The sequence below is a fragment of the Cervus canadensis genome, chromosome 6 (genome assembly GCF_019320065.1).
Source record: "Cervus canadensis isolate Bull #8, Minnesota chromosome 6, ASM1932006v1, whole genome shotgun sequence".
In the NCBI taxonomy this organism is placed as follows: domain Eukaryota; kingdom Metazoa; phylum Chordata; class Mammalia; order Artiodactyla; family Cervidae; genus Cervus; species Cervus canadensis.
The window spans coordinates 24947026-24970113 of NC_057391.1; the positions used below are offsets into that span (position 1 = coordinate 24947026).

At 35.9% G+C, this 23088-nt stretch overlaps 2 protein-coding genes and 1 pseudogene across 2 annotated transcripts; 1 reads left to right on the forward strand and 2 right to left on the reverse strand.

Moving 5' to 3' along the window:
- Positions 1 to 392: 392 nt before the first annotated feature.
- LOC122444084 (olfactory receptor 4F6-like) lies at positions 393 to 1334 on the reverse strand. Its single transcript, XM_043472886.1, has one exon. It carries the CDS (start codon positions 1329 to 1331, stop codon positions 393 to 395), a length of 939 nt encoding a protein of 312 aa, XP_043328821.1. The 5' UTR covers positions 1332 to 1334.
- Positions 1335 to 13124: 11790 nt separating this feature from the next.
- Positions 13125 to 15862, forward strand: LOC122444268 (annotated as a pseudogene).
- A 3119-nt stretch (positions 15863 to 18981) lies between these two features.
- Positions 18982 to 19917, reverse strand: LOC122444086 (olfactory receptor 4F6-like). Its single transcript, XM_043472888.1, has one exon. The coding sequence runs from the start codon at positions 19915 to 19917 to the stop codon at positions 18982 to 18984; it is 936 nt and encodes a 311-aa protein (XP_043328823.1).
- Between the last annotated feature and the right edge of the window lie 3171 nt (positions 19918 to 23088).

The following is a 23088-nucleotide window of genomic DNA, read 5'->3' on the forward strand; positions in this document are numbered from 1 at the left end:
ACAGGGTTCAAGACCACCCCCATGGAAAAGAAATTCAAAAAGGCAAAATGGTTGTCTGAGGAGGCCTTACAAATAGTTATGTTAATTCAACTAATTGAATTAAATTTATTAATTGAATCCAAGCAGGGTGATGTATAAGGCCATACACTCAGGAGATTCAAAATGTATAACTGAGAGTTTTTCAAAAATTTCCACCAAGCAATTCCTGGGATTAATCTGGCTATCAAACAACTTGTTACCTAAAGAGTTCAATGTAACCTTATAATACATGCTCTAGTCTGAATATTATAAAATGGTGACTTCAGGGAAAAAAATACCCAAATGCTGTATATTTACTTAAGCATTTGTATTACATGAAGTTGTCTGAAGTAACTTGGGCTTCCATGAGTTACTTAGGAGACCTTCCTCCAACTCAGGAGCTGACTACTCAGTCTCCTCATTGCCGTCTTCATGTCCTTGTTCCTCAGTGTGTAAATGGCAGGATTCAGGATGGGTGTAACCAAAAAGCCTAAAATGGCAAGAAACTTATCCACTGGTACTGTGGGAAGTGGGCACATGTAAACAAAGATGCATGGTCCAAAGAACAGAACCACCACAGAGATGTGTGCTGAGAGAGTGGAGAGGGCCTTGCACAAGCCACCTGAAGAGCATTTCCATACAGTGACCAGAATGAAAACATAGGAGAAAATCAACAAGAAGAAAGTGCCCACGGATATGAACCCACTGATGGCAGTGACCATGAATTCCATTCTGTAGGAATCTATGCAAGCAAGTTTGATAAACCAAGGAAGGTCACAGTGAAAACTATCAATTTCATTAGGGCCACAGAAAGGCAAATGGATCACAAAAGCTAACTGGACCACTGAGTGTATGAGGCCAATAGCCCAAGCACCACACGGAAGCAAAAGGCACACCCGTGGGCTCATGAAGGTCAGGTAGTGCAGGGGCTTACAGATGGCCACGTATCGGTCAAAGCCCATGGCAGTGAGTAGTGCCATCTCAGATCCACCCAGGGTGTGAAGGACAAATATCTGGATGACACACCCCTGGAAGGATATGGTTTTGTGCCCAGAGTACAGGTCAGAAATCATCTTAGGAACTGTTATGGTAGAAAAACACAAATCAATGAATGAGAGGTTGGCTAAAAGGAAGTACATGGGGGAGTGTAGATGAGGGTCAAAGGTCACTGTAAACACAACAAGGAGATTCCCTAGAACAACTGTTACATAAAACACTGTAGAGAAGACAAGGAGGAAACGCTGCACTGGTCTAGAGGTAGAAAGTCCCAGGAAAACAAATTCAAACACCGAAGAGTCATTTGCTTCATACATTGGCTTGGTCTGTTGATACCTAAAGACTAGAAACAAAACATAACGAAAGCATTTATCAAACATTTTTATTTAAAGAAACAGATTTAAGCTTTCATCAAATATGGTTTTAAATCAGAAATCTTCACTAACAGCCATTAATATATTTTGAAAATATAATGCATTAATTTATTTCTTCAACTAATGCAGCTGATGAGTGTAACTGATATTCCTAATGAGTATCCACTATATTCCAAGTTCAATGTCAAGTTCTGAGGTGAAACAGTAATTCTGACTTTGAGAGTAAATGGACTAGATCTAGATGGGTAGATACAGGTAGATACATAGATCAAATGAATTTAAATACAATACACCTTTGACAACTGATTTCAAGGACAAGAACAGAGGGTTCTGAGAACAATATGACACATCACCATCATACTTACTCAGACTCTGCTAAATATGAGTTATTTTTGGAGAGTAAATACAGTAGTCGACTTCGGAATGCCATGAGTAAAGACCCTGAGACATGAAGGCCAGTGAGGAAGGAAGGTGAATGATTGAGCTCAGGAGGAGAAACAGGCCAGACAGGATGGAATCTTGTATCCATGATATGAACTTTGCTTTTTATGCTAGTTCAATTCAGTTCAATTCAGTCGCTCAGTCGTGTCCAACTCTTTGTGACCCCATGAATTGCAGCAAGCCAGGCCTCCCTGTCCATCACCAACCCCCAGAGTTTACTCAGACTCATATCCATCGAGTCAGTGATGCCATCCAGCCACCTCATCCTCTGTCGTCCCCTTCTCCTCATGCCCCCAATCCCTCCCAGCATCAGTGTCTTTTCCAATGAGTCAACTTTTCGCATGAGGTGGCAAAGTATTGCAGTTTCAGCTTCAACATCAGTCTTTGCAATGAACACCCAGCACTGATCTCCTTCAGGATGGCCTGGTTGGATCTCTTTGTATCCAAGGGACTCTCAAGAGTTTTCTCTAACACCACAGTTCAAAAACGTCAATTTTTCGGCTCTCAGCTTTCTTCACAGTCCAATTCTCACATCCATACATGACCACTGGAAAAACCATAGCCTTGACTAGACGGACCTTTGTTGGCAAAGTAATGTCTCTGCTTTTTTTTTTTTTTTGTCTCTGCTTTTTAACATACTATCTAGGTTGGTCATAACTTTCCTTCCAAGGAGTAAGCGTTTTTTAATTTCATGGCTGCAATCACCATCTGTAGTGATTCTGGAGGCCCCCAAAATAAAGTCTGAGACTGCTTCCACTGTTTCCCCATCTATTTCCCATTAAGTGATGGGACCAGATGCCATGATCTTAGTTTTCTGAATGTTGAGCTTTAAGCCAACTTTTTCACTCTCCTCTTTCACTTTCATCAAGAGGTTTTTTACTTCCTCTTCACTCTCTGCCATAAGGGTGGTGTCATCTGCATATCTGAGGTTATTGATATTTCTCCTAGCAATCTTGATTTCAGCTTGTGCTTCTTCCAGCCCAGTGTTTCTCATGATGTACTCTGCATATAAGTTAAATAAGCAGGGTGACAATATACAGCCTTGACATACTCCTTTTCCTATTTGGAACCAGTCCATGTCCAATTCCAACTATTGCTTCCTGACCTGCATATAGGTTTCTCAAGAGGCAGGTCAGGTGGTCTGGTATTCCCATCTCTTTCAGAATTTTCCATAGTTTATTGTGATCCACACAGTCAAAGGCTTTGGCATAGTCAATAAAGCAGAAATAGATGTTTTTCTTGAACTCTCTTGCTTTTTCAATGATGCAGTTGAAAATCTGGGGGATATTCAGTTGTAGCTGATAATTTTTTGCTTTCAAACAGTTACAAAAGCTTCAGTGTAAAGAATGGAAGGAGAAGGTAAACTTATGTGACTTCAAGAGACTATTGAATGATCATTCTCACCCGTGGACAAGATGAATTATCCAACCAAATGTGTTGGCACAACAGATAAAACTTGGAAATACATAGATTATTTCCTCTCATCATAAACTCAAGAAAGTTTCAAAAGGATATCTAAACATCAAAAAAGGCTAACAAGCCAAGAGAAATAAAAATAATATTTAAGCAAACATTTAAGATGGAGAATTCATTCTAAGAGTATCTCTTATTAACAAATGAGGGAGGAAAAATAGTCGGCACTATCCAAAATATTCCCTCTTGCTATACTTAGATATAGTGGATGTACAAAATTTTGTATAAATATCTACACAGAGATATCTTATATGGATATATAAACACCATAAAATAAAAAACACACTCTGAAAAATATGTTATAAAATATCAGACAGATGATTAATATTTCTATATAAGCTATTCATACATGATCTTCTAAACAACTTTAAACAAACCAGATTAGTGATGCCTGTTCCACATCTGAACTGAACACCAGGAGGCCCCCACCTGCACGGCCACCACTAAGCTTTCCCCCAGGCCCCACACCACGCTCTCTCTGTCCCTCCTCTCCTGGCACTCCACGCCACCCCTGGGCCTCCTGTGGGCACGACTTTGCATTGCCTCAGTGAGAAAGTAGCATAAGATGGTTGGAGCCCCCTGAAACTGTTATAGCCAAGAACAGACATGCAGGCAGCCAGGCCAGTCAGGAAGGACTTTGTGAGGGTGGATGTGAAGCGGGTCTTGTAGCCAAAAGAGAACACTGCAGGGGTGCTGCCAGGAGGCCCTGATACAGGGGCGGTGAATGGAGGAGTTTACAGCCAATAACAGAAAAAAAGAATTGGATTGAGCAAAAGAGAATGAATGTTACAATCATCAGAGCTAACTGCAGTGGGGGCAACATTTCAAAGGAGCTATAATCAAGCTTCTGTCTAAGGCTTTAATCATTGCAATATGTAGATTTTTAAATACACATTGTCTGGTATACAAAACAGTGTATATTTACTTTGTTTCCAAATGTAAAAAATAAATTAAAATGTTTCAAAGACTAAAAGAAAGTTCAGTTTAAAAAAATACTGATAAATTTTTGTATTAGTATTAGGAAAACTAGGTAATTATTTTTTCCTGTTTTTCTCTTTTCTAAACTTTCTAAACATTAAAATACCATTAATAATACACTCTTCATTTGTTACAGATCAGTAAGAAAGGCAAAATATTGGCATTAGTCAAACAAAAGATTATATTTATGCAAAGGTCAATATAGTAACTGTGCAAGGAGATTAAACTGGAAAAAGTGGAGATACATGCACAGGCACTGACAGTAGGCACAATAACAACAACATGTACAAGTGACCAATGAACAAACTGATGCCTAGCCTTATCATCAGGAGTGATTAGGAGACTCACAGTTTTCTGTTTCACCAACTGTCAGGGAAAAAAGAAAGAGAAAAAGAGACAGATGAAAATGAAAAAGAATTCCAATATTATGAAGCTATAAAAATGAAATAAATAGTTCTATAAATATACAGATCTGGAAAGATTTTCAATTTAGGGGACACAAAAAAGTACATAAAAATAACACTATGCCTTCCATTTTGGAAAAAGTATTGAGGTTCTCAAAGCATTAAAATTAGAACTGTCTTTTCATGTAACAATTTCACTTCTTATATATGCAAAGGAAATGGAATCAGTATCTTGAAGAGATATTGGCAGTCCCATGTTCATTGCAGCATTACTCACATTAACCGAATTATGAAAACAAACAAAAGTTCTGGTGAAGAATGAACAGTTAAAGCAAATGTGATACACACACACAACACAACACAACACACACATTTCAAAATACAGTTCATTCTAAAAAAAAAAAAAAAAAATTCCAGTCATTTGCAACAAGGTGATTAAAAGCAGAGAAAAGTGTAATAAGCCAGTCATAGAAAGCAAAACGCTGCATCGTATCACATATGAGACATCCAAAAGAGTCAAATTCATGGAAGTAAAGAGTAAAATTGTGGTTTTTGAGGTCTGAGGGGAGGGTGAAATGGGGAGGTGTTGGTCAAAAGAGACAAAATTTCACATATCAAGGTGAATAAGTTCTGGAGACCTAATGCACAAGCAAGTTGTGCTTTATACTTGAAATTTGCTGAGAGGTAAATCTGAAGTGTTTTCATACACAAAACAATGGTAACTCTGCCAAGCAGTGGATACATTCATTAGCTTGATTGTGGTAATTGTTTGATAATTATTGGTAATATTTGTCATATATAATACTGACATAGAACAAAAATTATTTGATATACATAATGCGTAATAGACCTATGTCAAAGCATCAAGTTGTATACCTTAAAAATACACAATATTTGTGACAACTATACTCAATATTTCTGAAAAAATAAAAACTTGTTATGAGTCACTTGCATTAAGGTTGCTTGCTACTGCATAATAACATCATAAACTATCTGAAAAAGCCTATATTAATCATCAGTTGTTGGGGCTTGTGCAGTCCTAGAAAAAGAGCTTTCCACCCATAGCAATTCAGGAACTAATCTAGTTAAACTTGATGTTACATGAAAATTGAGGTCCTGTTCTTATGAGTAATAATAATATCATCACCTATGTGCAAAGTCAAAAGTATTAAAGATATCTGTGTATGTATAGTCATAGCTGGTATTGATTCCTGCAAAAATTGTTACATGACAACCAGTACTATGTCTTAAATTGGTATAATGTTGATGTCAGTTTATTATATTTATTTAAGTACCTGGAAACAACCATCCAAATACTGAATTAAACCTCTAACAGCAAAAAATTATTTTTATGAAAATATGTTTGTGCTTGAAAAAAAGTTCTAAGGCTGCACATTAAATATTACCAATGGTGAATCCTGAAAAATAGGACTATATATGGCTTTTATTTCCTAAGGCCTATATTTCTGTATTATTTAAATGGTCTAAAACAACCTGATATTGGCTTTTGACTTAAAAATGAAATTTATTGATAAAACACAGAATAAGAGGTTCAGATGAACATACAACCCTTCAAATTCAGACTGTAGTGATGGCAGTTCCATTTAGTCAAACGTTTAAAAGTTAGTTTTACAAGTGTGTAAATGACTGCTTACTCATAAAAAAATCACAATAACTCCTTAACAGAAAATGTTCTCTATAAGAAATTAATGACCAAGTTAAAACCTTCTATTTGTGACAGTCTACTGCTGGTTTTAAAAAAAAAAACAAAAACATGTTTCAATGCTATTCTCTCAAATCATCCCACCCTCGCCTTCTCCCACAGAGTCCCACAGTCTGTTCTTTACATCCGTGTCTCTTTTGCTGCCTTGCATATACGGTCATCATAATCAATTCCCAAGGTCCTTTCTAGTACTTAGTGAAATATAATCCATGTCCAAAAATTTCCCAGTAAATTAAAATACAATTTAGGTGTAGGAAGAGCTGCACACAACCTGAAATGACAACTTGAATTTACCCTTGGGAAGGCTGGCGCTTGTGTCTTCAACAAGGTTCAACAACTGCATATAGAACTGAAAAACAGAGATAAGAAAGAGCTGGAGGCAAGGTGGTACATGGGGAGAAGTTTTGTAATGTTGTAGTAGAGTTGCTATATTTTGCCCATATAGGGGAAAAAGCTGGTAATTTTAACAGGCTATTCACTTAAATTATACTCTCTCCACTTACCTGACCTCCCCAAGAAACAAACTCTAAGAAACAATATTTTCACTATAATAGAATCTCTTAAGAACTGTTTCCGTCTTTGATCTCTGTGGTTAGTTCTCCTTACAGTTACTCCAGCTTTAACAACAGCTTTGGATGACCCTTTGATGACTCAGTGACCTGAATTCCCAGGCTGTTAATTATGAGATCTCTACCTTGAATTCCCATAGCATTAAGAGAAGAAAAAATATTAGAAGTTTGCTTGAAAAGGTAAATGGGAAACAAAGGAAGCTATGGTTAATAAATGATGACAACAGTATCTCCAAGGAAACTCAGCATCTCCTAACATTTGAATGTCTATTGATAAATTAAATATCACTTAGACCAATACCAGTGAAAAAGGACTGCCTATTAAGACACTCATTAGTAAAAATTATTTAATATTCTATTGTAAACTTATTCACAGAATATTCCTAGAAACCCTATACCTGCTTTTACCTCATTTATATAATTACCAAACACATTTTAGCCATAATAATATCTAAGAAAATAGAAATTAAACATGTTGGCAAAGGTCAATATGCTAAAGTCAAAACTAATATTCCAATGAAATAATATTCTGAATCAGGAATTTAATCTCCATACAGGTGTTGCCTCTTTTTTAGATCAATGTTATAACATATTTAAAAAAAGAGCTCATATGTCTATTAAGCTTTTTGCTTTTCTGAGTATTATACCTATACTATCTCATTTATTATTTCCAACAAAACAGTGAGATGGAAATACAATATTATTACCCATCAGATGAGGAAATAAGATTGTAACTTACCAGTTAATAGTAGAAAAGGGACAGCATGTGTGTCTTGGCATTCAGCCCTGTGTATTCTTTATTCATGAACTGAACCTAGACATACTGAATATATCTAACTCTATAATACTGCTCAGAAAAGTAATGTGTACACACAGAAGACCAAATATCACAATTCTTTTATCATTTAACATTATTATAAGAGCTCCATTTCAACAGATTGATTTAAAAAATTGATTTTTGTTAAACTGCTATTATTCTCATTTTACAAAAATTTAGACTAATTTCTACATGACATCTAGCCTAGAGAGAAATAAGCAAAAACTTTGTGTTGGAACAGTAGCATTCTCTTTTACATAAGTACACATTAGCCTAGCATGATTAAAAATAAAATGAGCTTTAAAAAAGGTAGATAACTAAAATCTTAATTCATAATGGAAACTAATATTTACTCATTTATCTTTTTAGCATTGCATTTTATATATGGAGAAGGAAATGGCAACCCACTCCAGTATTCTTGCCTGGAAAATCCCATGAACAGAGGAGCCTGACAGGCTATAGTTCATGGGGTTGCAAAGAGTCGGACAGGACTGAGCAACTTCACTTCACTTTTATCTTATCAAGGTAAAATTAAGATAAGGTAAAATTAATCATTTGAAAGCTACAAACTGATGGCATTTAGGCCTTCATTATATTGTGGAATCATCACTTCTACCTAGTTCCAAAATGTTTTCATCCATATTGAAATGTGTATCAGTACATCAACCCTTGTTGTGGCTGAATGATATTATTCTGTTTGGATTAACACATTTGTTCATCCATCCATCAGCAGATTAATATTTAGAGTGTTTTCACCTTAAGTCATTGTCAATAGTTCTGTAATATTCACATACAAGATTTTGTTTTAGTACTTGTTTTTAATTCTTTGGGGTTACAGACTAGGGGCAGAATTCTGAGTTTTATGGTAATTCGGTTTAACTTTTTGAGCAACTGCATAGTAGGAAGGGTATCACCCCACTGAAATGTATTTGGCATTTTCTCATGATTACACCAGAGTTATGAGTTCAGGGGAAGCACACCACAGGTGATCTGCCATTTTGACACCTCCACCAAGTGCCTATACCATCATCATGATTTGTCTGTTGATGTTGACCTTGATCACCTGACTGAAATGTTTCTCAGGTTGCCTCGCTGTAGATTTACTTTCCCTACTATCCACACTGTATTTAGAGGAAAGTCACTACACTCAGCCCATACTAAAGGAATGAGTAGCTATGCTCCCCTTGATTAGGGTAGTGTGCTTCATTATTTATGTCTAATTCTCCTGCATGGGTGATTACTCTTCTACCCCATGTACTAATTTATTAAATCATTTACATCAGGATGAAATCATGGGTATTTATAATTTGGATTATAATCTAAAACTGCTATTGGGAGTTTTATTTTCATTAGGCTCTTCAGCTTCTTTGATGTATACCTGCATCAAATTTTGTGAGTTTATGTATGTTTGATCATTCCCTTATTTTCCGGGACAAAAGATGCTCCTGGCTTATCTTGTGTCTTTATTTTCTTTTCCTACAATAGCCATTTCTCGACAAATCCCTGGTTCCTTTAACTGGATAACAGTATTAGAAACAAACATGAGCCCATTGTTGCTAGGCTGTCATGGCATTCAGGTGCCCACAGAAGACACAGCAAATGTCTTAGAAAATATATTGAAAATAACAGTATCATAAAAAATGATTTCACTGTACTAAAATCTCCTGGGTGTAACTTATTCATTCATCCCCCTTCACTCATGAACCCCTGACAACCACCTAACCACCACCTAACCACCTAACAGTGTATCGCTAGTTTGGCATTTCATACAGGTGGAATCACACAGCACATAGACTTTTCAGATTGGCTTCGTTTGTGTAGCAACAGACACTTAAGGATCCTGTATATTTTTTCGAGACATGATAGATTATTTCTGTCTATTACCAAATAATATTCCATTGTACAAGTGTACCACACTTTATTTAACCATTAACAGATTGAAGGACATCTTAGATGGCTCTAGTTTTTGGTAATTATGGATAAAGCTGCCACAAATGTTCAAATGTAGGTTTTGTATAAACAGAATTTTTAACTCAGTTTGCTAAATGCCCAGCAGTACTATTTCTTTATCATATGGCAATACTATCATTAGTTTTGTAAAGCTCTACCAAATTGTCTTCCAAATGTTTGTCCTCATTTAAAGTTGTGTTCCCCATCCTGAACCCCCCTCCCACCTCCCTCCCCATCCCATCCCTCTGGGTCATCCCAGTGCACCAGCCCTGAGCACTTGTCTCATGCATCCAACCTGGACTGGCGATCTGTTTCACACTTGATAATATACATGTTTCGATGCTGTTCTCTCAGATCATCCCACCCTCGCCTTCTCCCATAGAGTCCAAAAGTCTGTTCTATACATCTGTGTCTCTTTTTCTGTCTTACATATAGGGTTATCATTACCATCTTTCTAATTCCATATACATGCGTTAGTATGCTGTATTGGTCTTTATCTTTCTGGCTTACTTCACTCTGCATAATGGGCTCCAGTTTTACCCATCTCATTAGAACTGATTCAAATGTACTCTTTTTAATGGCTGAGTAATATTCCACTGTGTATATGTACCACAGCTTCCTTATCCATTCGTCTGCTGATGGGCATCTAGGTTGCTTCCATGTCCTGGCTATTATAAACAGTGCTGCGATGAACATTGGGGTACACATGTCTCTTTCAGATCTGGTTTCCCCAACAGGGGGATTCCTGGGTCATATGGCGGTTCTATTTCCAGGATTTTAAGGAATCTCCACACTGTTCTCCATAGTTGCTGTACTAGTTTGCATTCCCACCAACAGTATAAGAGGGTTGGGTCCCTTTTCTCCACACCCTCTCCAGCATTTATTGCTTCTAGACTTTTGGATTGCAGCCATTCTGACTGGCATGTAATGGGACCCCATTGTGGTTTTGATTTGTAGAGGTTTCTTTAGATTACTCTTTCATTGGTTGCCCCATTTGACTTCTTTAAAAGCCCCAATTCCTAGAAGTCACAGGAGTATAAGAAGAACAATATTAACATCTTGATTAATTGAATAGAATGTCCACCTCCTCCACTTGTTGTGTCTCCTAACTTGGTGGAGCTGAAACTCAAAATTAACTTACTCCCTGAAACACATAAATAGATATACTAGATAGAGAGGAAGCAACCATGAAGTTTAGATAAGCCCTGGAAACCTGTCCAGGGCCCCCAGTCACTGAGAAATGGTGAAATGTCTGTTTAGCAAAAGCTCTCTAACAATGAGAAGGGAAGAAAATGAATAGAAAGTCATCCTGTAGATATGCTCCTTGTTAGCCACCCATTCTTGATAAGCTGATGTGGAGCTGAGATGAAGGGATTTGACTCTGCCCTCTCCCAACTCCATGCTGCTGCTGCTAAGTCACTTCAGTCGTGTCCGACTCTGTGCGACCCCATAGACGGCAGCCCTCCAGGCTCCCCCATCCCTGAGATTCTCCAGCCAAGAATGCTGGAATGGGTTGCCATTCCTTCTCCACCCAACCCCATATTCAAGGTTATTTCAATGTAGTCATCATAATTAAATGTTTGTGTTCCCCTGTGTTTGAGATATTCATACAATGGAACCTAATAAAATGGTTTAAAGGGTTATCTCTGGTTTCCATTCCTAAACATAGTCAGCTAAAGTTTAATGTACAGATGTTTCTAAACTGTGAGTCAAGACAGAAGACCCTCCTTCGCCTGATCATCAGCCAAGTTGACCAGTGGTGGATTGATATCACTGACACTATCTACATAGTTCATGTCAAATATAATAATCTCACTCTTCTACTTCATTCTTTTCATGTCTGCTTTCCAAACCCTAACCATTCATTCTCAAAGTGTGAAAAGAACACTAAAAATGTGTAGTTATATAAATTTTCTCTCAATTTCTCTAAAAGCAACCATATACATTGAATGAAATATATTTAAGCATATTATTTTAGAGTAACTGGAATTTAAAATATCCTTCAACACCGTATATCTTTCAAAGAAAAAGATTCCTCCATATTATATATTTGAAAGTGCACACATGTTAGTATGTAACTGCATAGAAAACAAACTGAAACCATAACCACCAATATGTGAACAATTTTATTCTTCTGATTAAAAAAAAATGTAACAGCAATGGGCAGATAGAGACACACTATCATATTTCCTTCTCAGACCACTAAAATGTTGGATTCTTTCCCATAAGACTAAATCATATAATATTGTAAAAATGAAAATAAAAGGTAAGCTTCCCTTACTGTTTTGTTATTTTGAATAATATTGTTAATATTGCCCTTTAGGTATGAGAGTGCTTAGTTGTGTCCAACTCTTTGTTACCCCATGGACCGTAGCTTGCCAGGTTCCTCTGTCCAAAAGATTATGCTTGAAAGAATACTAGAGTTGGTTGTCATTTCCTATACTAGGGATCTTCCCCATCCACGGATCGTATCCATGTCTCTTGCATCTCCCGCCTTGGCAGGAGATTCTTGGGAGCCATTTGGGAAGCCCCAGTATTGCCTTGTACCCATTTTTCAATCATGATCATTGCTCAAATAATCAAAGAAACTTTTGACACTATAAAATGTCTCTCTATTCTTCATTAAAACCCCATAAAACAAGCAGTTCAAGACTGACTGCTCTACAATGGGCATCCTTGGTGTACAGCACTGAGGGGGCACCTGAGCACACACTGGCGAGTGCATCTCCCTCTGCTCGTCATCCCATGTCCACTCATCCAAGTCATCTGGGACTAGAGTGGTGACTTAGTTCTGGGATGATGTTTTTCTTTTTAAAAAAGTTAATCAAAGAAATGTTTTAAAACTGTGCTTAACTCCACCATTAGAAATTTTATTATTGTCCTCACCAGGTCTCACTCTGATCTTGACAAAAGGCACACTTTCCAGATGATATTCTTAATTCAGAGAGACCAGAATGAAGTGGTCTCAAAGGAACATAGCATGAGTAGCTTGAAAAATTTCCTACTCCAGAGGCCTCTCTCTATACTAAATATATGCCTCACACTCCACCATGAATGCTGGTCACAGCAGAAAGTGGATTCTTTGGTTTGGTACAATATGATTCTATTTCAGATTCTATTTAAAATATGGACAATGTTTTATTCTCGGGAAGAAATGTGGTCGACTATGGTGTCTCTCTGGTTAGGAGATACACTCTGCACTCTAAATTTCTTAACGTCTCCCTTAGTTCCCATCCTTATCATATTGAAGACAAAGTTTTAATGCCACATTTCCATGCACACTAATTAGAAAGGTTTGGAATTGTTGCATAACTTTCAGAAACATCAACGATTTCTTCTCCAATGTATTGATGGACCTTCTGGGCTCTCTACATAGTCAAAATGAGTACACAGTCTCACAGCTATGTAGGTCCCCTCTTTGAGGTAATATTCAGATCCTCACAGATCCACAGTCATCAGGGCCTGCAGTTTTCTTGACTTAAGGGAAACTGTGTTCTAGGTACAGATATGGAACTGTTTTTAACAGAAATTTCCAAATATTGAGAAAAGTGATAGTTACTAATTTAACTCAGGAAGGAACCTGACAGAGATTATGGAGAGAAATCTCTCAAAGCCTACAACAGTCAATAGTTACCATGGAAATGGAATTATGCTATTGGAACTGAACAGGAGACGCAGAATGACAGCACAGATGCAGGACTGGCCTCAGAGAGCACTGGGATTGCACTCCAGTCACGCTGTTTCCCAGCTCTGAGACTCTAACAGGCTACACTGGGAGCCAAACTCAGAATAGTAAGGTATATTTCATTCATTTCATCTTATTTGGTTATTGTGAAGATTACTTTAGACAATATGGGTGAAAATTTCTAGCATATGGGAGGTATTCAGAGACAGAGTGACAAAGACAAAGGTTTAGTTTTCCCATGACCTGAAATTAGCAACTCAAAGAAGAAAATAAATTGTCCCATTTATTTTTATTTTTAATTGTCCTAACATTTGATTTTTTTGTGTGAGTTCTGATCTAACTCATTTGATTTTCAACTATGCTCTTAGAATCTTTAGGCTTACTTCTCCTACTTAGGGTAGAGTTGAAAATTATATACCTATTTCATGAAATTAATTTTAACAGTATTACTAACACAGTTTTTATATAATTATCTTAGCAGTAATACTTTGCCATTTGTAATTGAACTAAAATGATATTTACAACCTATTAAGCTACTATTAGGTGAAAAAGTAGGCATAAGTTTTTATTCTTTGATAAATCATACACCACCTACAATCTATCTTTTTCACTGAAGTGCTCAAAAGTGATTACAGATCATAGTAAGAAAATATTCAGTAAATTCCTGTTTACCACACTGGAAAAAATTAAAAGCCCCTCCTACATCTATTACTTTCTAATTTTCTTTTTATTTTCATCCTTGGTACCTGATAAATCAATGGGTTTAAACCAAACCAGTATCATCAATAGCTTCAGTTACAGACAACAGGGAGATTATATTCATGTAAAACCTCAGGGCCACAGCATTGAATTAATCATAATTCTTGATTCACAGTATATTCACAAATTTCTCAATGTCTATTTTGAATTTGTTTGCTTATTTACAAACAAAACTATAGCTATAAAAACATGACTAATATAAGACCTAAATAGCTCATAATATCATACAGCTGATAATGTGTGCGTACTCATTCTGATCCTTACTTCCCCACAGCTGGAGTTACTTACATCAGTTTAAATACACAGTTTACACATAGAAGTTCCTACAGAATACACCATTTTCTATTGCTGTTCACTTTATAGAAATTATGATAACCTCTTTTTTCTTCATTGCTATGTCTCAAAAAGCTACATCCCTGTCATTTTATATAGTTGTATTTTATATGTTATGTTTCTGAATAATATTCCACTGTCCTATTTTTATGTATAATTATAAATATTTCCATATATACAGTTGTAAGAATTTATCTCAAGCATGCAAATGAGACTGAAATTGCTGGGCCACAGGATGTATGAGTATTGAGCTTTACAAGAAAAGGACAATTTTTTTCCAAAGTGACTATGTTTAAGTAAATGCTTCCATCAGCAATAAATAAGAAACCTGCTTGATTCATAAAATATATTTTTATGTCTTTCTTCAGAAAAAATTAGAATAAACTGAACTAAATGAAAGAAGTAACCAGACTGTGGTTCATGGGGTCACAAAGATTTGGACACGACTGAGCGACTGAACTGAACCAGTCTGTAGTGTCCAGATTTATTTTTCTTGGGCTGTGTGATTTATGGGGGCTCCAGGCCTTTCTCCTAGTGATATTTTACTCACTCTATTTAATCACCATATTAGGCAACATCTTCATTGTTTTGCTAATTATTGCTGACGTTCATCTCTACTCCCCTATGCACTTCGTATTAGTCAATCTTTCATTCATTGCCTTAACCACTCCTAAACTGATCTCAGACTTTCTCAAGGCAAACAAGACCATCTCCTTTAGAGCACGCATGTGTCAGATTTTTGGGGGGACATTTTTTTTGAGGGGGTGAAATAGTGCTCCTTGTGTACATGGCCTATGACCTTTATGTGGCCATCTGCAAGCCACTCCATTACTCTAGTATCATGAACACACAAATGTGCATTCAGCTAGTGATGACATTATGGATCACTGGCTTTGTGCATTCAATAAGCCAACTCACTATAATTATATAATTGCCTTTCTGTGGACCCAGAGAATTGGATAGTATTTTCTTTGATATTCCATTGGTGATCAAGCAAGCTTTCTTAGACACTTATGTTTTAGAAATGTTGATTCATGCTGACAGCGGAGTACTTGCCACCATCTGCTTCATTCTACCGCTGATCTCTTACTTTTATATTCTGCTTGCTGTCTGCCATCAATCCAGGGACAGGGAATCCAAGGCTCTCTCCACTTGCACTGCCCACGTCACAGTGGTCATGTTATTCTTTGGGCCTTGTATCTTCATCTCTCTTTTTCCACTCAGCGCCACTTGGGTGGGCAAGTTCCTTGCTGTATTTTATGAGATCATCACACCACTACTAAATCCAGTCATTTATACTTTAAGAAACAAAGAGATTAGAAATGCCATTAAGTGGCTATGATGACAGACTGTGGATTTCTGTTGGTATTTCATCATCTCAAATTATCAGAATGTCTTCTGTGAGCACCCTAAATTAGCCACACCTATCCTGTTACTTAAGACTTGGAAGAGTTCCCCTATTCACGTATAGAAATCATGTATATCTCTTGAAGAAAGTTTTGTATCAATTCTTTAGTATTTTAGAATTGCAAAAATGAGTTCCTGTTTGGGAAATGTGGCCAGTCTTTATAAGTATGATTTTGATTTTTCTCAAGAATGACTTGAAATTAGTAAGAATTTTAACATTAATTATTATGATTCTTACTATTACTTCAACACTGACCACCATATCAGGAAATTTTCTATCATTCTATGCATTTTTTAACAGAGCATTTCACATAGGCCTTCTCTAAAGTTTTCTTTAATAAGTTAGTGTATTATATTGCTACATTTATCTTTATAAAATGATAAATTAGTCTATCAATTAGATAACATTCTATTATCTTCTAAAAACATATATATGTATAAGTAATCATTAAATATTTCTAATTATATTCAGAAAGGAAATTGAATCATAATCCTAATCTGGAGAGGTTTTTTCTCTTAACATCATGTTTTAGTCATTTGTGAAACAGTATAATATCTTTAAAAGACATATCTTAAATACAAGTGAAGTGAAGTGAAATTCACTCAGTTGTGCCCAACTCTTTGTAACCCAATGGACTATACAGTCAATGGAATTCTCCAGGTCAGAATACTGGAGTGGGTAGCCTTTCCCTTCTCCAGGGGATCTTCCCAACCCAGGGATTGATCCCAGGTCTTCCGCATTGCAGGCGGATTCTTTACCAGCTGAGCTATCAGGGAAGCCCATTAAATACAAAGATGGCTATATCAACAAGCTTTGGAGATTTTGCTTATCCTTTCCTAGTCATAAATGGGTTAGGCAGTTCATTAGGTAGGTCAAAAAGTGTAGCTTTGGAATGAACTATCCACGTAATTCACTGAAGTGTTCAAATAGCCTATAACAACTAGATTATGTACAGAGTTTGTGAATAATTTATTACTATAGTAAACAAAACTTTTCTTCAGAAATCCTCCTCAAAATGTTATACAAGTTTACATCCATTTATATGAAATCTAAGGACTTAGATACACTACCAATTTCATACTCCTTTCCAGAGATGATATGATCCTTTGTATTTTGTAAATTTCCAATAAAGAATCTGAGGAATAAACCCTTAAATAAAATAATTTCTATTTTCATATGTGTATGTATATATGCACATGTATTCTCCTATTTTTATTCTTTTATATCTTTGTACTCACTTTGGATAATATCTATTAGCTTGTCTTGAATCTACTGATTTTTTTGTTCTGCTGTATCCAATCTGTTTTTGTCTTCTTAAATTCATAATATTGAACATTTCCTCTTTGTTTCTAAAATCACTTTGATCTTTCTTAGACATTCTGTTCCTCTGTGTAATTTTTTTCAGTTTGTCAAATTCTTAATGTCTTTTAACTATATCAATTATTTTATGCTGTCTTCTGATTTCACAAATTGTGCCTTATGTGGTCTGCTTCTCTTAACTCATTTCCCACTAATTATCAATCACATATCCCTGTTTCTTGCATATTCCACAATTATTTTTTTCTATTTTACACATTGTATATAAAAGATCACGTAGCACTGATATAATAAATGCCTACAGAAATGATCTACTCCTTCCTCTCTGAGGCATAAAATGTTAAGGTGTGATCACTTCAATCCGATCAAGTACTACCCTATTTGATTCTGCAGTGTAGTTTTTATAAGACTTGGTACATTTCAGGTTTGCTCCTGTTCCTTGGATATATCCCTTCCACATTTGGATTATGATTCTAATAGATCTTTTGCTCCTCAGTCTGACAGAGTTCAGGTGATTCAGTATTGCCTTTCAGAACTTTTGAGCTTAGAACTTTAATCTTCTCCATTCCCCTGCTACTTTCAAAAGTAAGCCAATTTCTCAATCAGAGTTCTGGCTTTATATTGTACTTTCTAATTTAATGTACCCAAAAGAATCCACTAAAAATATAAATCAAAGCAATAAAATAATTATGAACAGGAAAAATATGAAATACAAACTGATTGCATAATCCTGAAAGAATTATGGATCACAAATACTCAGGACATAGGGTCCTTTCATAGCTTCACGGTGAACCTGGCTCAGTCTTCTGGTTGTCAAAGAAGCTATAAATTAAATAGGTTTTGTAATTTACACAGATCATACACACTAACACATATTTAAGACCCATGTATTGAGAAACAGTAGAGTTATATGAGTTACTAGAGAAAAGGGTCAACAAAAAATTTGGATAGAGTGGTTGTTGGATAATAATAATAATACCATCCAGGCTATAATCAGATCAACACATTCTGATATTTGAGAAATATTCATTGATGGATTAAGTCACAGTTTCAAAAATTGTGAAATACCAACATATACATAAATTTCCCTGTCCTAAGTCAACTGGAGATGACTGGAGTCCATTTGAAATGAAACAAGCAAGGGAAGCATATTTTCAAACTCATAAAACATACTGTTTATAAGCTTCTGCTTCTTGTTTTCCTTCCCAGTATCTGTCAATCTCTATTACAGCATCTGATCCATTTTCTCTCTACTCCACTTCTCACACGCTGTTTTTGCCCCAGGTCAAAAATATTCCCAGACACATATTTTTGTATTTCAGAAAGAAAGATAAATTTAATTATTCATATCCATCATTTAAATTGGAGAGTTAGATATTTCATAATTTTCTGAAAATTTGCATATATTAGTTCTATATTAATTAATTGAGTTAATAAAATTCAGTTGATTAATTAAATATAGGCAGTCTGATGCATAAGGCCATACTTTCAGTAGACACTGGTCTCTAATCACTGCTTTTTCAAAACTGTCCAAATACTTATTGGGGCTTTAATGTGGCTGACAAATCTTTACCTAGAGAGTTAACTTGATAATTCAATGTAACAGCAAAACCAATGGTCTAGTCTAAATATTACAAAATGGTAACTCCAGAAAAAACAGTCCCAAATTTGTATATTTATTTAACCACTTGTATTTCATGAAGTTGTTTGAAATAACCTGTGCTCCCATGAGTTACTTAAGAGATCTTCAAACTCAAAAACTGACCACACAGTCTCCTCATAGCCATCTTCATGTCTTTGTTCCTCAATGTGTAAATGGCAGGATTCAGGATGGGTGTAACCAAAAAGTCTAAAATGGCAAGAAACTTATCCACTGGCACTATAGGAAATGGCCACATGTAAACAAAGATGCATGGTCCAAAGAACAAAACCACCACAGAGATGTGTGCTGAGAGAGTGGAGAGGGCCTTGTGCAAACCACCTGAAGAGCGTTTCCACACAGTGACCAGGATGAAAATGTAGGACATAATCAGTAAGAAGAAAGTGCCCATGGATATGAACCCACTGTTGGCAGTGACCATGAATTCCATTCTGTAGGAATCTATGCAGGCAAGTTTGATAAACCAAGGAAGGTCACAGTAAAAGTTGTCGATTTCATTAGGACCACAGAAAGGCAAATGGATCACAAAAGCTAACTGGACCACTGAGTGAATGAGGCCAATAGCCCAAGCACCACACGGAAGCAAAAGGCACACCCGTGGGCTCATGATGGTCAGGTAGTGCAGGGGCTTACAGATGGCCACATAGCGGTCAAAGCCCATGGCAGTGAGCAGCACCATCTCAGATCCACCCAGGGTGTGAAGGACAAATATCTGGGTGACACACCCCTGGAAGGATACGGTTTTGTGCTCAGAGTACAGGTCAGAGATCATCTTAGGCACCGTTAAGGTAGAAAGACACAAATCAATGAATGAGAGGTTGGCTAAAAGGAAGTACATGGGGGAGTGTAGATGAGGGCCAAAGGTCACTGCAAACACAACAAGGAGATTCCCTAGAACAATTGTTACATAAAACACTGTAGAGAAGGCAAGGAGGAAATGCTGCACTGGTCTAGAGGTAGAAAGTCCCAGGAAAACAAATTCAGACACTGAAGTGTCATTTCTTGCATACATTGGCTTTTTCTGATGATACCTAAAATCCAGAAACAAAATAACCAAAGAATTTATCAAATGTTAATATTTAAAGAAACAGATTTAAGCTTTTATCAAATTCAGTTTTATGAAGAAAAAAAAATCTTCACTAACAGCCATTAATATGTTATGAAAATATCATGCATTAATTTATTTCTTCAAGTAATGCAACTAATGAGTGTAACTGATATCCTAATGAGTATCTACTATATTCTAAGTCCAATGTCAAGTTCGAGGTGAAACAGAAATTCTGACTTTTGAAGTTTTACAGGTTTGATCTAGATGGATAGATACAGGTAGATCAACATTAAATAACTTTAAATACAGATACATCTCTGCCAACTAATTTGAAGGAAATATCAGAGCACTATGATAATGTGACACATCACCATCATGATTATTAGGCTCTGCAAATATGAGTTACCACTGAAAGTAAGTGGAGTAGTGCAGACTGGAAATGCCGTGGGCAAAGGCCTGAGACACCGGCCAGAGGGATGAGAATATGAATGACTGAGATCAGGCTGGAGAAATAGGCCAAACAGGATGAAATCTGGGATCCACGATAAGAATTTTGCTTTTTACCCTAAGAGCAGGAGAAAATCTGGGGGGATAGTTAGCTGATCATATTTCTGTTTTCAGAGAGTTATAAAAATCTCAATGTAAAGAATGGAAGAAGGCCGGAAGAAATGAGTACCCTCAAGAGAATATTGAAGAATCATATCACACTCGTGTGGACAGGGTGAATTATTCAATCAATGGTGCTGGCACACAGATAAACTTGTAAATACATAGATTATTGCTTCTCATCATAAACTCAAGAAAGTTTCAAAATGATATTTAAACATCAAAAAGAGTAACAAACCAAAAGAAAGAAAAATAATATTTAAACAAACATTTAACATCTAAAAGTCATTTGAAAAATATCTAATTAACAAATGAGGGAGGAAAAATAGTTGGCACTATCCACAATATTCAGTTCTTACTATACTAGATATAGGTATATGTACAAAGTTTGCATACAAAGCTACATAGATATCTTATATAGATATATAAGCACTATAAAATAAAAATTAAAAACACACTGAAAAACAAGTTATAAAATATCAGACAGATGACTAATATTTCTATGATGAAATCAGTTCCTCCAGATAGATAAAGATAGAAAGCGTGGTATATGAAATTTACAATGAGAAAAACATATAAGACTACGGACACAGAAGAAGTTCTAATAGCTGATAGTCATATGAAAAGTAAAACTGTCACTAGTATTCAAAGAAATGGAAATAAGATTGCATTGGGTGCTATTCTGAATTAACAAATTTCAAAAGTTTAAAAATTGATGAAATCATGGATGAGGCTATGAGGAAAAAGTCACATTCATATATTGATAAAGAGAAAAGAAATTCAGTTTGTTTAGAAGGTATTTTAGAAATAGATACCTAAACTTCAAAATTTTCACCATTTATGACTAAGTCAAGTAAAAACATATATACACTACTATAAACAAAACAGATAAATAGCAAAAACTATTCTATAGCAGAGACAACTATATTGAATATCTTGCAATAATTTCTAGTGGAAAAGAATCTGCAAAAGAATATATATATATATATATGAATGAATCACTTTGCTGTAGATCTAAAACATACAAAATGGTTAATCAACTATACTTCAATAAGAAAATAAAAGTTTTTTAGCATATTGAAGCTAGATAAACTAACAGTTAAGCTACAAGAGACATCAATGATAAAAAAATTATAAAAAGAAAATTTAGAAATAACATAAATGTCTGCAATGGAGCATATTCATAGTTAAATGAATATGAATTAAAATATTCATAGTTCTTTCATCTTGCAAGAATATTATTACTCATATATAGGAATAAAATTCATTGGTATGAAATATATGAATAACAGACATTTAAAAACTGAGAAGTTCACAAGAAAGATATCCAGGAAACCCATTTTTAAAACTTATATGTCTAAGATGAAAATGCTTGTAGCATTTATTAGTTTGAGTCATAAGAGATTACTCTTTCAAAGTCAGTTCATATTTGATCAACTGTCAATTTTATAGAGTTCAACCTAATATACACGCTATTTTTTTAGACATAATATTAAACTATTGTATCTTGAAACAAACCAAATTACTGATGCTTGTTCCACATCTGAATTGAACACCAGGAGGCCCCCACTTGGACTGCCACCACTAAGCTTTCCCCCAGGCCCCACTCCACTAACAGCCACGCTCTCTCTGTCCCTCCTCTCCCGGCACTCCACACCACTCCTGGGCCTCCTGTGGGCACAGCCCTCACTGCCTCATAAGAAAGCAGCGGAAGTCAGCTGGAGCCCCTTGAAACTGTTATAGCCAAGAACAGACATGCAGGCAGCCAGGCCAGTCAGGAAGGACTTTGTGAGGGTGGATGTGAAGCGAGTCGTGTAGCCAAAAGAGAACACTGCAGGGGTGCTGCCAGGAGGCCCTGATACAGGGGTGGTGAATGGAGGAGTTTATAGCCAATAATTGGGAAAAAAATAGAATTGGACAGAACAAGGCAGAATGAATAGGACAGTCATCAGAGTTAACTGCAGTGGGTGTGACATTTCAAAGGAGCTTTAATCAAATCTCTATCTAAAGGCTTTGATCATGCAATATGCAGATTTTAAAATACACATAGTCTGGTATACAAAACAAGGTATATTCACTTTGTTTCCATATGTAAAAAATATTTAAAGGTGTTTCAAAGACTAATAAAAGGTCAATTTTTTAAAAGTAGTAATTAAAATTTTTATTGGTAGTAAGAAAATTAGGTGATTATTATTTTTCCTGTCTTTCCCTTTAATTATCAATGAATGGATAAAGCAAATGTGATACACACACACAACACACAAACACCAACATAATATTTAGCTTAAAAAAACAAAAATTTCCTGCCATTTCCAACAAGCACAAGAGCAACTTGTGATTAAACATGGAGCAAGTGAAATAAGCCAGTCACAGAAAGCAAAACACTGCATGCCATCATACATGAGACATCACAGCAATTCAGAAACGTAGTTAAATTTGATGGTACATGAAAATTCAGGTACTGTTCTCATGAGTAATCATAAGGTTATCATCATCTAACTGCTGCTGCTCCTGCTAAGTCGCTTCAGT

Bases quoted from the DNA above. Each gene is read 5' to 3' on its own strand.
- LOC122444084 (XM_043472886.1), bottom strand. From the start codon at position 1,331: ATGTATGAAGCAAATGACTCTTCGGTGTTTGAATTTGTTTTCCTGGGA.
- LOC122444086 (XM_043472888.1), bottom strand. From the start codon at position 19,917: ATGTATGCAAGAAATGACACTTCAGTGTCTGAATTTGTTTTCCTGGGA.